Source organism: Haemorhous mexicanus, chromosome Z (assembly GCF_027477595.1).
Source record: "Haemorhous mexicanus isolate bHaeMex1 chromosome Z, bHaeMex1.pri, whole genome shotgun sequence".
Classification (NCBI taxonomy): Eukaryota; Metazoa; Chordata; class Aves; order Passeriformes; family Fringillidae; genus Haemorhous; species Haemorhous mexicanus.
In genome coordinates this window covers 68,559,332-68,574,151 of record NC_082381.1, presented here as the reverse complement: position 1 = coordinate 68,574,151, position 14,820 = coordinate 68,559,332, and the positions used below count along the sequence as shown (strand labels likewise).

Below are 14,820 nucleotides of genomic sequence, written 5' to 3'. Positions count from 1 at the left end.
AGAGAGCCAGTCCATACTCCAGTATTGAGCCAGCCAATAGCATGTCCAGCAGACACCCATGGACTTGGGCTTGCTTTTGGGTGCCTTTTTAATAGGCAAGTTTTCCCTGATCTGGAGAAAAGTTTTGGATTTTCAAATGTTAATTAGTCATCATGCACTATCTGTTTTTCCAGGTCTTGGTGGAAATGGGTCAGAGGGCTTTGGGTCTTTGGTGGTCTTGTTCGCCCCAGGCAGTCTGGGCCTGCTTCTCCACCTCATTTCTCTGTCTGTGCTGTACTGAGCTGTGGTTATCTCCAGGAGGTAGATCTAAGACCTTTGTCTCAGAAAAGTGCTGTCCTACCTCTGTGTGGCCCCTTGTCCAGTCACATTTTGTCCTTTCTCACAGCATGTTATTGCCAACAGTCCTTGGCTATTGTTACCTAAAGTCCTTGGTTAGTGCCACAGCCACCCTGCTATTGGTGTTTGAGACAAACACATTAGCCCCTTATCTTCTGGGCTCCTACAGGGGGTCTGCAGGTGTGACTTCACCAGAAGCTGCCTGAAGCTGCCCCCATGCTAGTTGGAACCAATTCCAGCTGTTTCCAAGATGGACCCACTACTGGCCAAAGCTGAGTCAGTCAGCAATCTTGTAGCACCTCTGTGATAACATGTTTAAGGAAGCATTAAAAACAACTGTACAATAGCCAGGCAAGAAAAGTGGGAAAATTTGAGACAACCCTGTAGACACCAGAGCCAGTGAAGGAGGGGGCAAAGGTGCTCCAGGCACTAGAACAGTGTTTCCCCTGCAGACCATTGTCCAAGGTGGAGCAGATATATACCTGCAGCTTGTGCAGAGTGTTTTTCCCTTCCTGTTCCTTCAAGAAGTGAAAAAAAAAACCCTGCAAAACAACCCAAGAACTATATAAAGGTCATAATTTTCCAGGGCTGTGAACACTGAACCTCAGGTAAACTTGTGTTTAATCTAATGATTTAGGGAACAAGAGGTTTTTATTTGTGTTTCAGGTTTTGTTTTTTTTTTCCCTTTGAGGTCTTTATTATATCTGTATCATAAAGAACTGGAGTTGTTAAGTGGTGGAAAAAAATAAGCCATCAAAATGTTGTAGGTCTGCAAGACAATTTTACATTGTTGAATTTGGTGCTTCAGGTAGTCTGATGTTGTGGTACATTAGGAAATCAAGATTTTTCTTCCTGCTAGACTTGCCTGTTTTATGGGCAGGAAAAAAAATCACTATCCTTTGTGTCCCTTTTTACATTGTGTGTATTTACTCAAACTAAACATGGAGAAGTTCCTATTTGAGCAACGTAAGAAAAGCACATGTGTGTGAAATTACATTTTCCTGTCTTTGATGGTTCTAACAGTGGATTCTCTTCTGTATTTTTTCATTCCTTTCATCCATTACAATTTTTCTGCTTGGGCAGCTGACCACAAGATGGGTAGACAGAGGCAGATAAGAAGTGTGTATGTCTGACTGTTGATTTATAAAATACATATTGTAGAGAAGTGGTGGTGGGGAATGCTTCCTGCCACTATCCTGATGCACCAATTTCCTAGTATTGGCAGCCATCTCTGTTGTAGAACATGAGTGTTAAACAGTTCTTCCTGTATGTGTAGATAAGTAAAATTTGAACAAACATAAAATAATTTTGAAATAAATCACATTGCAGTTTCCTGCTTTCACTTAAATGAAGCTTTCTTGGTTCATTCTGGGTTTTGAAGAGTTACAAATAGATATACAAGTAGAAATATACCCAGGTCGGTCAAACACAGTGCTTTGGCAGGTGGTTGTTTATTTGATACTCAGGTATGAGTTTTGACTGTTTTGGCTTAAGATGTGATAGGAGTTTCAGTACTTAAAGAGACATGGTGACTGAAGGAGATATGAACCCAGCACTGTGATATTGTCCAGGCATTTGTTTACTAATCTGTTTGTGATGCTGTGGATGCATGTGATCTTTTACCAGATCTTTCTTCCCCCACACCTTCCAAAAGCTCCTGATATCCCTTACAAATTAAAGGAATAAGTTAGGAAAACTAGGTATGTGTGGGTTTTGCATTGTTAGGCTTTATGAGATCTGGTAGTGACATGGACAAGTAGGACTCCATGTGAAAAGAACAGCCACTGAAGAGGAGGGGCAAACAGTGTAATGAATTCGTTTTTTAAGGGATTTGAATAGCAAGTAGTATCTTTTTTAGATTATTTATATGAAGCGTATAGTAAACTTCTTTAAATTCTGCTTTCAAACTATAGTTCTCAGAAGTTGAAATGGCTGGACAGAGTGAACTTATTTGACGGCTGCAGCTGGTGGGATATAGGTGTGCCTTTCCCTGCCAGACTTCTGGTAATCAATTCACATGTACAATCTCTGCTTCCAATGCTTGTTTCCATGACATATGTTCTTCTGTTTATACTCGTGTTTAAAGAGACTGCTGTTGATGCTTCGTTCGGAAGTATTGTGTTTTTTCACAGCTTTGCCATTCTCTGAAGTACTAGCAAAATGCAACAAAATTTCTTTTTTGTCAAAGGCTTTTTTGTTTTTAGATGTTGGCCAGGGAATTCAACTTGTGCTTTCATGTGCAGCATCAGAGGCTTGGAGAAGGCATGGATAACTTTGATCCAGTGAGCACATCAGCTTCCATAGCATCCTTGGCATCTGTCTGTGGGTGGCTAGAGGATGTCATGCTTGAGCCTGTTCCTGTGAAAGAGGCAGAAGAAGGTTATGCTATCTGTTTTGCTGACTTTTCCAATTTTGTGAAGATCCCTGTGCGAAATTTGCAGTCTCCAATCTCTTTGTATTGCAATACAGTTAAATACTAAAAAAAAAAAAAAAAAAATCACTTTTTGATTAAATATGGCTGCAGTTTTATGAGAAATATTGTGTTTTGATAATCAATGTTGTAAGAAAATTCTAGCAATGTGGAAACATTGTTAAAAAAAGAGGTTTTGACATCCCACTATTCTAATGAAAATTTTTATTGCATTTTTTCAATGGATGTATGTAGAATCTGACTGTTCACAGCCTGTGTGATAAATTCTACTTCTGTTTAATGAAAACACTAAAGTATAGCGGTCCCTTGATCTGTTGTCATATGAATTATACATACTGTGAAATATTTGGAAAGCTAAGTTGCAGGAAAATCCAAGTGCATTACTTGTTTCTGTGTCTTAGTGAGAAAAGGGGTCTTACTTGTGACTTTACATAGTGCCATGGGCATTACCAACACACTGTCTGAAAGTTGAAGTGCAGTCTGCTAAATGTGTCTGAAAGACTTTTTTGGCATTTGGAGGAGAAACTTTCCTGTCACTAGTCCAGAAGTTGAAATATAATTTCAGCAGTTCAAAAAAAAAAAAAAAAGGAGATAAAAAAGGCATATTTTCATTTGGAACGTTGGCAGTTTGATTGAGAAAATAAATACTCAGTGCTGTTTTGGAGAAGTATGTATTTTTAGGCCAATTTCCTGAGGAAATGAAGCTGACATGATCATGTTGTTTGTCTGCATATGTTGGTCCTTCTTGAAAAATTGAGTCTGTCATCTAATTTCAACCAAACTTGAAACCTGAGGTGACATTCTGAAGATTTTGTGAAAATCTATTGCTTATTAGAGAAAGAGACCTAAACTTGTGCTGTTGCTGAGGAGAAGAGACAGGAGCATTGCTGGTGTATGCTGTCAGTGATTAGCAAGACAGAACCATTTAGGTTTGCCTTCTCAGGTTGAATAGGGATAATGTAGAAGTCATGGAGAATAGAGGGAACTGTTGTAGCAATGAGTTTAAAGGTACATTCCCATAGCCAGCTGAAGTGTGTGCACAGCAAGATGTGTTGAAGTTTTCAAAAGGGAGTGAAGTTGCAAGAAGAGATCATGTTGTTATCTTGAAAATCTGTCTGTTTAAACTGCAGATAGAACAGTTGATAGAAACTGGGTTTTTTTTTTTTCTTGTATTCTGTCATTAAATGAGGGATTTGAAATTAAGGTGTGTGAATTTACAAAAAACCCCACCCTGATTATATTTCCTATGGCTATGTTTTAATTCTCTGCAGAGGGTGAATCTTATTATGCTAAACAAAAATATCTTACTGACCTTTGTAAAAGTAGGATAAGCTGTATTGTAAAGGCATAATTGACAGTTCAGAAGTGCCCATTTCAAAGTTCTCTGATTCTCTGCAGTCTAAGATTGTGTTAGTTGGTGACAAGTCATAGGCTAAACTTTGTCTTCATCTTCAGGTATCTGCAGGTGTGTTAACCCCATTTAATGTCATCAGAGTTCTGTTGTATTTAAAAGAAAATAAGTCCATGCTTCTCACTATGTCTCATGTGTATACAAATATATATGCAGGAACATATATATGCTGCTTCTTTTCAGTATTTAGCGGTCGGTGGAAGATTGAGAAACTGCACATGAGTATTTCTGAGGTTGTCTTGGTTTTTAAATTGACCAATTTCCCTTTTACAGTGCCTGAAAATGACAACGAAGCGGAATTTGTTTTTGCGGCTGGTGCCATGCCGCTGTCTGCGTGGAGAGGAGGAAACTGTGACTACACTTGATTATTCTCACTGCAGCCTGGAACAGGTGCCTAAGGAGATTTTTACTTTTGAAAAGACCTTGGAAGAACTGTATTTAGATGCTAACCAGATTGAAGAGCTTCCAAAGGTATGTTGGATGATTTTCCTTCTAGATACACATATCGCGTGTTTACCAGCATGTAGAAGCTAATAGTGTCCGGCTTCAGCTTTTGGGCCATAGTTTGCCATGAAGCAGCCTTAGTAGACTGAAAGTTTATGCATTCCAGCTGGAGTATTTTGTTGCATGAATTGGAATGAAATTGCTCATGTGACAGATCTAGCTCCAGAGAGTTACAAAGCAGAAAAGACTGGCTAATAAATCTATTTCTCTGCACTTTGAATTGGGTAGGCTACCACTTGCCTTAGTCTAGTCTACAGTTTAATTATCCATCTGATCAGAAAGATTGCTTGAACATTTGCCTTTTGTTCCTTTTCAGGTTTTGGTTTTATTTTCTTAACTGCAGGGACGTGTAATAGCCTACAATTGCTTCAAGTTAATGTGTTTTTATATTAGAATAAGTCATACTTAGAGGCATATTTCTGAGAAATGAAAGATTTTTTTCCAGCTTTTGAGTAATTTTGGTCATTATTTTTTGCTACCCTTTCAATTTTCAAAAGAAAATACCCTCCATATAAATTCAAATATGGCAAAGGACACAAGCAGAGAGATTAGGGGTAGTGAAGATGTAGTCAAAGTGATTTTTATTCATTTGACCAAAATTTTTATAATTAAACTTCCAAGCAGAACTATAGGGGAAGCCCTGTAATATTTGAAATTATCCTTGCCAATAGGGACCCAGAGTTTCAAGCTGTGTATTCCTTTTCCATTTTGTTTAGTCTTCCAGTTTGAAAAACACTTTTTATTAAGCCATTTCAAATATGAAGGGTTGATACTTAGCAGGCCCTCTCTAGTTTTCTGAAACTCTGTTAAGACATTTCCACTCTCACCTTTCCCTTTGCCCCAGTGGTGTTTTGTGATCTCTCCTTTGCTACAGCACAACTCTTTTGAGGCTGTTTGTCAACCTTATGATCCATCAGTGTGGCTGTTGGATTTTTTTAATTGCTCTGAATCTTTTCAGAATTCCAGCTTATTTCAAAAGTCAATTCTTATAGTGTAGCTCCTTAATTTAGCTGACTAAAGGGCACAATAGAAGCAAAGTGGAGGGGAGAAAGGTTGTAGTAGGGAAGGAATTGACTTTACGTGAAATGTTGGTGCGTAGTCTCAGCTTCAAAATTGACTTGGCACTTGGAATTCTTTCATCCTCCTTCATCCTATGTGCTAAATCACGTCTGAAAAAGTACCCTTTTTTACCCCAGGAGCCACAGTGTGCATTTGAGCTGAAAAGCTCAAACTGTAACAGTTTTACTTCTCTCTCTCACTCTGATGTTTGGAAGAAAAAAGAATTCCTTAGTAAAATAGTCTTTAATTATGTGGCTTCCTGCATTTACTACAAGTAATTATGAATATGTAAATGCTGAAAAAGAGCAACGAAAGGAACAATTGCAAAGTCAACATCATCCTTCCTTCCCCTTCCATTTTCCTTTAGGTGATCTTGCAGTTCCTTGTGCTGCGTGTCAGAGAAATTTCTAATGATTCCAAGAGTTTAGATTATTGCTTTCCAGGGAAAGAGTCTAAGTATATATTCTTGAAATAAGGGAATGACTCCAAAACACCTGAGCTCATCAATGTATCCTAAGTGACTTGAAACTCTTCAAAGCGTTAATGATAAATAAGTTCTAACAGGCATATTTCTGAAGAGTTGGAAACAGCAGTAGACAAGTTAAAGCTTATTCCTTTAACTGTCTATCTTGCTAATTCATGTCTGCTTTTGTTCTGTGGTGGTACGTGCAACTTTTACAGGAATTGGGGCATTTTCAGTCTCTGGTTCAAATAGTGGCCTTGTAGTTTAGAGAGACACAAAAAATTTTGGTCAAACTGAGCTCATGATATGGTAGTGATTGGCATAAATTTTTTTAGTCAATGAACCCTTCCTGTTTTTTCTGATATTTTCTCAGAAATTCCAAAATCACTAAGTCAAGGCATTTATGAATGATCTTATCCAAAGCTGTCATGAAAGGAAAACTCATCATAAATTTTTCAGATTAATCTTTTAAATTGCTTTCTTAGAGATATTTGTTTTATAATTTGTGTAAGTTTCCTGCATATCTTGTGGGGTTTTTTCTTTCATTACATTAAGATTATTTGCCCTACTTTGTCAATTTGTTAAGCTTTTGAAGCAGAATCTCTAGGTACCCTGTATTTAAGAAGAGATCTGGCTCTGAACTCCTATTTGATAAAGATGGTAATGAATGTATACAGAAGAGATTAGACAGTTTTCTGTACTTGAACTTTGACTAGTTTCAATTTTTTCACTAGTTTTCAAGTTTTTTTCAACTTTTTTGGATTTTTTTTTTTTTTGTGCTTCAAGTAGGAAGCATGAACTGGAAAAAATATTGGAAGATATAAAAAAAAAAAAAAAAATTATACTTTTAGAGGAGGTGAATACCTGCTGAAATCCTGTGTTCCTGAATGATTTAACTTCAAAAGATGTGTCTGTCAGTTTTTTCTTCTTGAATAAACTCTATTTACCACAGGGCTGTCGCATGGCACGTCTATCATAGGAAATGTTTTGCAGTGTTTGCAGGTCTATATGTAACTACAAGTCACAGTTTCTGAGATCCTGGAAGGCATTTGTAGGAAGGATTAAGCATAACTGCTGCCTTGTAACCATCTACAGTTTTTTGCTTTCTTAAGAGTAGTAATGAGTAAATTTTCAATGAAACTATTTAAAAATTTTTGATAGACAAAATCTAAATAGCTTGGTCTTCAGGCCATGAGATCAGAAGTTTCAAGGGGTTAAAAACAAAAGCTGTATAGAGAAAACTGAGAGAAAATCACATTCACTTTTTCCTTTGTTTCAATAGCAACTTTTTAACTGTCAGTCTCTACACAAGCTGAGTTTGCCAGACAATGATCTAACCACATTGCCAGCATCCATTGCAAATCTCATTAATCTCAGGGAACTGGATGTCAGCAAGAATGGTAAGTCACTTTGCTTATTGTATTGAGGTAACTAAAAGGCGAATCACCATTGACTGTACAAAGACACTAGCGAAACTGTAATTTCTAGAAGCTGCACAGCTAGTAATTTTAAAATTACTACTCTAAATCCCTGCTTAAAATAAAAAGATACTCTTTTATAATCTGGTTGTGATATTTAATTGTATCTCTTACATTGATTGGTTTGTAGACAATGCTGTCTGGCATTTTATATTCTCTCAAAATACATAAGCTCAAATGTTAATTTTAGTAACTTTTGTCATCTGTCACTATACTGAAGAGATTTTGCAAAAGAACTTGGAAATTTTGCCAGATTTTATTGGTATTAATTATTTAATATAAAAACTGGTTTTGGTTTATTTTAATAAGCTCTTGGAATATTGTAGTATATTGCAGTATTGTAGTATAGTAGGACTTGACTTTGCTGTCTGGCTTTGGGGATGGTAACTGCTGTTGCATGGGGGAGTGTGCTTATGTGTCCGTAGACATGACTTTGTTCGCTTGCCTGACTTGTTAAAAATCTATCATTCTGTGAGAGTCAGACATTGTATAAGTTATGAAATTTTGTCAGCCAAGTATTGTATTAATGGGGTTTTACTGATGATGGTGGTGCTTTGGTAAGCTGGCAGATAATGTTATTTCAATTTCCTCACAGTTGCACTGTCGTCCAACTTAGTTGTATGACTTACGTGAGAGGGAAGCTAAGTCGTGTTAATTGAGGAGAATAGAATAGTTTTGTCTTACTAATTTGAAGTTAAGTAAGAGGATACCTCATTGAAATAATACTTGAAAATAAGAATTACATAAATATTCCAAAGATTTTGTCATTCAATTTTTTTGTTTTATTTGGGCTGCTATGTAATTGTGACTCCACAAAGAGAAGTAAGTTCTGCTTTATTAAGAAAGCATTCCAATTGTTGAGGTGTTGGTATTTTCCTTAGTTGTTTGTTTTAGCCCAATCCGTACTTAAACTCTTACTCTATTATCTCTGCTTAATGAACACAGCATTTAGTGCAATAAATGACCTGGTTGTTACTGATCTGTTCCTGGTACAAGTGGATTGATAGTCTTTCTTAAAGAATGCTGGCCTTAAAACTGTCACAGTAACACAGAAGAGAGAAAGAATAATCTTTTTGTCCTGGACTGAGCAGTTGAAAGTATTAACTGTTTGCAACACAAGTTCTCAATGTAGGAGACTTTAAAGCAGCAAAAGGGAATTTGAGTGCTGCTGTTGGCAAATTCCATAGCTCATGTACATAAATAGACAGCTGAAGCCAAGGACCTACTTGTCTGTCTAAAATGTCATGGCCCTGAACTGAGCCTACAGAGTTCAGTGCTGAAAGAGCACTTGTTCCTCTGAGGCATGAGATACACTATCCCAGTAAACTATCAATCTCTGTTTTCTAGAGGATAGGTTTTTTTTTAACACCCTTCAGAGAAAAGCTTATTTAAACTATTATCATGTGCCTGGTGTCAGACTTATCACAATTTGGATAGCTTCTCTGACTAGTGTTGCACATAAAAAATAGTTCTGAGATAACAAGTTTACTGGGGTCATCTTGTCTTCCATAGTTCTAAACCCTCTGTAAAATTAAAAGAACCAAATTAGAGTCCTTCTTTGTTTCCGCTGGGTGAAGTAAGAAATAGTGGTCTTTATTCTGTAATAAATTCTGTATTATTTGAGACCTCCTTTGCTGGCATAAGTGCTTTTGCCTTTCTATTCAGCTCTCCCCTGTTTCAACTGTGGAAAATTTTTCTCTTGACAACTGCAAGCCAACTCTCCTCCCCTGTGTCTGTTTTTCTCTTTGTAAGAATTTACTACTCACATTTTCATTGTTCTGATGGTTGTCTATAATAGAGCCAAATAGGAGGTATTTTACTACTTTTCTAAGAATAGCAAAATTTATCAAAATATGCAATTCTTTCGTTTTCTGTTATATCTCAAAATAATACAATGTGGAGGCAGTCGACTTCTGTGGAAAGAATTGCTTTCCTTTAGTTTATGGGGAAAAAAACCCATCATTAGTGGACATTAGGCCTGAAAAGTGCAGGATGATGAGAGATGCCGAATTCTAAAATAATTCAGTGTTTTTCAGATTCCTGTGGTGGTGGTAAGCGAATGGTAATAGTTCCTCTATTTTCCTTGAAGTGTTGATATACCGTTGTTTCCTTCTGACATGGACTGGGCTAAATCATGGAGATGCCTTGACATCAAATATGCATTTATTTTTAAAGGTTGTATTTTTAGAAGAATAGTTAGACTTTAGTTTTCAAAGTCATACATGAAATATGACAGGACTTACACATAAAATATTTGAGCTGTTTCTGGCAAAGACGTAATCAGATGTATTGACCAAAGTATTTAATTTTCTAAAGAGCTGATAGGAAAATGAAAAACTAAAATGTTTCCAAATTATTTAACGAATTGCAATCTGGTTTGCAGAGTGAGGCCAGTCATATGGGAGACCATCCAGCTGTCAAAGTAGGATTATATGCATATATATGTGTGTGCTTAATATTTGATGTTTAGATGAAAGATCAAAATCACAGAAATTTTTCAAGGTAGCAGATTTGTTACATAAAAGGTTTTAGTCTAAGAAAGCAATGGTGCTTTAATAATATGGGAAAAAGTCTTGCCCTTTCAATTTCTGGCTTAAATGTGTTTGATTTCAGGCACACAATATATAAAACTCGATAACAGAGACACAGCAGATGTGCAAATGTTGATACTTTAGAATATTTAATAATATTTTATCAGAACAAGGATTTATCTAATCTAGCATCCTCCAGCAGTGACCAAAAGGTAGAAGCATAGGGAAAATTTAGTAAAATACAGGAAACCAGGAGACATGCATATTTCCTTGCATGCTCCCAGCATGCAGCGCCTTCTCTTATTGGGTCTCCTTGAGCCAGGATGTTTTTTTAGTTTACAGATTTTCATTTGACTACTTCTCTTCTGTCTGTACTGTTGGAAGTGATGTATGTTTTGAGATGTGCTGAGTTAGAGTGCAAGCCTTTAATGGTTGTGAGTTGAGGAGCACAGAGAAGTCTTTGTACAAGAGTGTGGTCTGTAATGTATTATCCTTGGCTGCTGAAGTGGTTGTGGTGCGAGTATAACCTAGAAAGACTAAATTGCTGCTATACATGCAGCAAACATAGACTAGAGTTAGTCTTAACTCTGCTTTTATTATTGGTAGTAGTCAATAAATTCTGTAGCCTTTTGGTAATGAGGATGTCTACTGTCCTTTTATGGCATTTTAACTTGATTCCTAAGGCTACTGTGAACGCTTAATATCAGAAATATTTTGTTGCTTCTTTCCAGATGCACCTCAGCTTTGAGATTTCTAGCTGAAGCCTTGTGATGGCCTAGTCACAAAGAGGAAATCATACTTGAACAAATGGTTCAATAAATAAACTGCATTCCTGTGAAATTACATCTTGCATTGAGAGATGCCTTTTCTCCCACCCCTGTAACCTGATGGGTTACATCTTAAAGAGAAGTTGCAGCATACAGAATGTGAGACCAGTATAGAAAAATTAGTTTTAATTAATGTTTTATTTATGAGGCTAAAGGAAATCAAAACATTTTTAATTCTGTATGGCCAATTTATTTATGAACTGACAGCTGTACAGGAAAAAAACCCCAGCTTCCAAAAAACCCTGCAGCTCTACTCTTCACCCCTAAATCAATGTCTTTTGGGGTTAAACTTTAGGGAACAATCATTTTCTTGTGACTCTGGCATGCCAGCCTTAGCATGCATCTAGGGCAATGTGGAAAACTGTCAAGGAAATATTTTTGACTCTTCTTTGAAGAAGGGAAAGGAATTTATATGCAGTGTCTGATGGCATATCTAAATGTACAGAAGAGTTAGCTTTACAGGTTACTCAAATCAAGTGGTTTGAAAGGTTGAAACATAGGATGAGGTGACTGCCAGGAAAATCAGGCTTTCCTGGAACCTTGGGAAATGCACTTGAAATTGCTTGTGTCTGTGGATTAGTCTAGTGGGAAACAGTGAGATGATCTACTTTTCCCTACATGCAGGTGGTGAAAGAAGAAGGTTGAATTCTTAAGTTCCATATTATTCAGGCCTTGGAGGATTAAACCGCAAGATGAGAAAATTACTAGCAAGACCAAGAGTAACCTGGGGCTTTGGAAATAACAGTACCTTCAGTAGTCGCTTAGATATTTGTCACAGTGACGTTACAACAAATTTACTCATGTCAGTTTGTTAATCTGTATTACAAGGAATCTTCATGGAAAAATAGACAACCTAAACCTAAGAAAACACTCTCCTCCCCTTACCCCCCTGCCTCCAGGCATATCTGTCTATGAAGTTATTCCAGTAATTTTAAAGAATTTTGTTAACAGATGCAAGTTTAGATCAAATATGTTTTCTTCAATGTTCTAAAGTAATCTGTTGATTTGGCAAACTGTCTTTGATATGCTTTGTACCAAAAGTTGTGGAATTGGAGAATGAGAATTCAAGAGACTATCCAGTTTTGTGTTGCCCATCTGGTACGTTTAGGAATTTGGCTTTTCTAAGGGATTGAGAATTGTTCATAGTAACAGAGGGTGACAGATCCAAGTTTCATTTTCTGCAGGAAGAAGTAAGACAGATCCTGAATACAAAATAACTTGCTGTAAATTTGCTGTTTCTCCACATATACTGACAGAGAGGAGGACAGGACCAGGGTTTTAAAATCATTTGTGATAGTGAAATGAAAGATAATTGATTTCCTGCAGAGTTCTGAGTCTGTAGCTCTGAGATAGTGTATCACTGTATAGATCCTATAAATGCGCACTAAATGTAGGCAGTCCTTCTATTTAAAGTCTTTTTTCAAGTGTTTGTAGTACTTTTTCCTTAAATACATTGTCATATTGAAGCTACTGAAAAGAATCTGTCTATTCAGAGTAAAATTATTTCTGTGTGTAAGAGAGGATGCGAATGGAATGAAATTTCAATGCAGATAAGGTTTTGAATGTGAAATTTGAGTGTATGTATCAGAAATTCTGAAATAAGTTTATTAAAAATGTCTTCTTGGACTCAAATGTTTGTAACTCAAGAAAAGGTATTGTAAAAGTAATTATAGGGTTTGTAGATAAGGATTTACATGTAAAGACAGCATAGAATAGTATTGTAGAATAGAATGATTTGTTTTGGAAGGAACTTCAGAGATCATCTCATTTCAACTCCCTTGACAGAAGCAGGAACATTTTTCACTAGACCAGGTTGCTCAGAATCCCATCCAACCCAACCTTAAACACGTCCAGGGGAGGAAGCATCCAGAGCTTCTCTGGGCAGCCAGTTTTCTCCACCCTCACAGTAAAGACTTTCTTCCTATCATCAAATCTAAATGTAGTCCCATCCACCCCATGTCCTGTCACTACTTGCTCTTGTAAGAGGTCCCTCTCCACCTTTCTTGTACGGCCCTTCAGGTACTGGAATGCTGTAATTAGGTCACCCTGAAGATGCCTGTACAAATTTAGTACAATTCTTTTCCTCTGGATCTTAACTACCTGTCCTAGATTCTTCTCCTTCTAACTCCAGAACATCATATTTGTTTCTAGGAGTGGATTGGTAGCACAGGGAACATTGTTTCTCCTGCTCTGAGCTGAGACAAGAGTCTCTTCTCCCTTGCCTTGTGAATTAGCTGATCCTACTTGCTTGGGTTGAATGTTAACTTACCTTCAGCTCCAGAGGATTTAAGGGAGGGTCATCACCCTGCTAGCATCAATGGCCTTCTCAGATTCCCAGATGGTACCCTGGCTAGTGAGCACTTCATGCGGTGATGCTTGTCTGTCTGGGCACATTTGCACCCATGGCACTCAACTCTGCCTTTGGGTTTTAGCAGGGCTCCCACATTCTGGCGTTCCCTGCAGCTGAGTATTTGGATGGCTCTCTGAGACTTCAGGAGGTCTGTTCAGGTGTACGCATCTACCTGAGGAAGCTGTGGCCTCTCTGTTTGGGTTTGGTGCTCAGCACAGCAGTTTTAATGGGTAGACGCCAATTTTGTTGCCAAAAAAGTTTGCTGCATGTTGACGACTCCATAGGATGAAGTGGCTCCTCCCCTGTGCCCTTCCTCGTGGATTGCCACAGAGACCCCTGTGCCACTTCTTTTTAAAGCCACCTGTCCTGTTCCTCACACTCCCAGTCACTCACACTCACTGGACCCATTTAAATCTCTCATGATTGCTTATGCCTAGCTACTCCTTTCTCCACTGCAGAACTGCTCTCTCTCGTTTGCAAGAACTGCTGGGACTTTGCTGTTTCCTGGCAGTCCTGATAGGTCTCTCTGCTGTTACTCAGTTTTCCCAGACTCCAGGAACCTCCTGCCCAGCTCAAACCTAGTGTTAAGTCCACCCAGAACTTACCTGTAGCTGCTGGTGGTCTCACCACTGTCACTATGCACCTCACCAGTTCAGCAAAGGAGAAGCTTGTATCTTTATTTTTGTAACAGGGTGTGCTTTGAGTGACAGTTGTCAAGTAATAGCAAAAAGTGACTGGATGTGCAGCATTGATTTTGCAGTCCAGGGTAGTAGAGGACAGGGCAGGGAAAACCAAACCAGCTTCCAATGGTTACGTTTTGTGCTTCTCTGGGTACTTGATGGCACGAATTAGACATGATTGAAAACCATGTAGCCTTGGAAATTGTCCAAAACAGCATTATGGCCACAACTATTGTCAACAACTCTGCTAGTGTTCCACATTTTGCAATTTTACCCTGCCCTGGCATGTTTTAGTTTAGGTAAAGTAGTGTGTCAGGCATGTCTTTAAGAAGCCTGGCTGAATTACTCAAGAATTACTGGCTATCCTTTTTTTCCATAGAGCATGTATTGAGAAACCTGTCTTGCTACTCATATTGCTTCTCATTTATTCCTTCTCATTTACATTATGTAAGAGACATGGCTAGAAGAGGCTTAGAGAGACCTTACTATGACAACTGCAGATCTTACAGGTGGTTTGAGGAGGAATGCTTGGAAGACTCTTAAATGTTTGCTACACTGTCTTAGCTGTGCTAGGACATGTGTATAAAAGCAATAAAAAGCCCAAACCCAAAACCCCAAAACTATAATGGGAAAGGTGTTACTGCTGTCCTACAGAAGAGCCTTGCATCTCATGTAGACTTGACATGCAGGTGGGTCTGAAACCAGCTGCAGCAAGGAAAAAATATGGAAAGGGGAATGAATGTTCAAAAA

General features: G+C 37.9%; 1 protein-coding gene across 10 annotated transcripts in view; it reads left to right on the top strand.

Moving 5' to 3' along the window:
• Positions 1–14,820, top strand: part of ERBIN (erbb2 interacting protein) — a 116,844-nt gene that overhangs the window by 49,158 nt on the left and 52,866 nt on the right. For all 10 annotated transcript variants that reach the window (XM_059836518.1, XM_059836526.1, XM_059836523.1 and 7 more), the window contains 2 exons: positions 4,452–4,649; positions 7,487–7,604. In XM_059836518.1, the coding sequence (XP_059692501.1) occupies positions 4,461–4,649; positions 7,487–7,604 (307 nt within the window). In that variant the 5' untranslated portion in view covers positions 4,452–4,460. The remainder of the gene's footprint in view (positions 1–4,451; positions 4,650–7,486; positions 7,605–14,820) is intronic.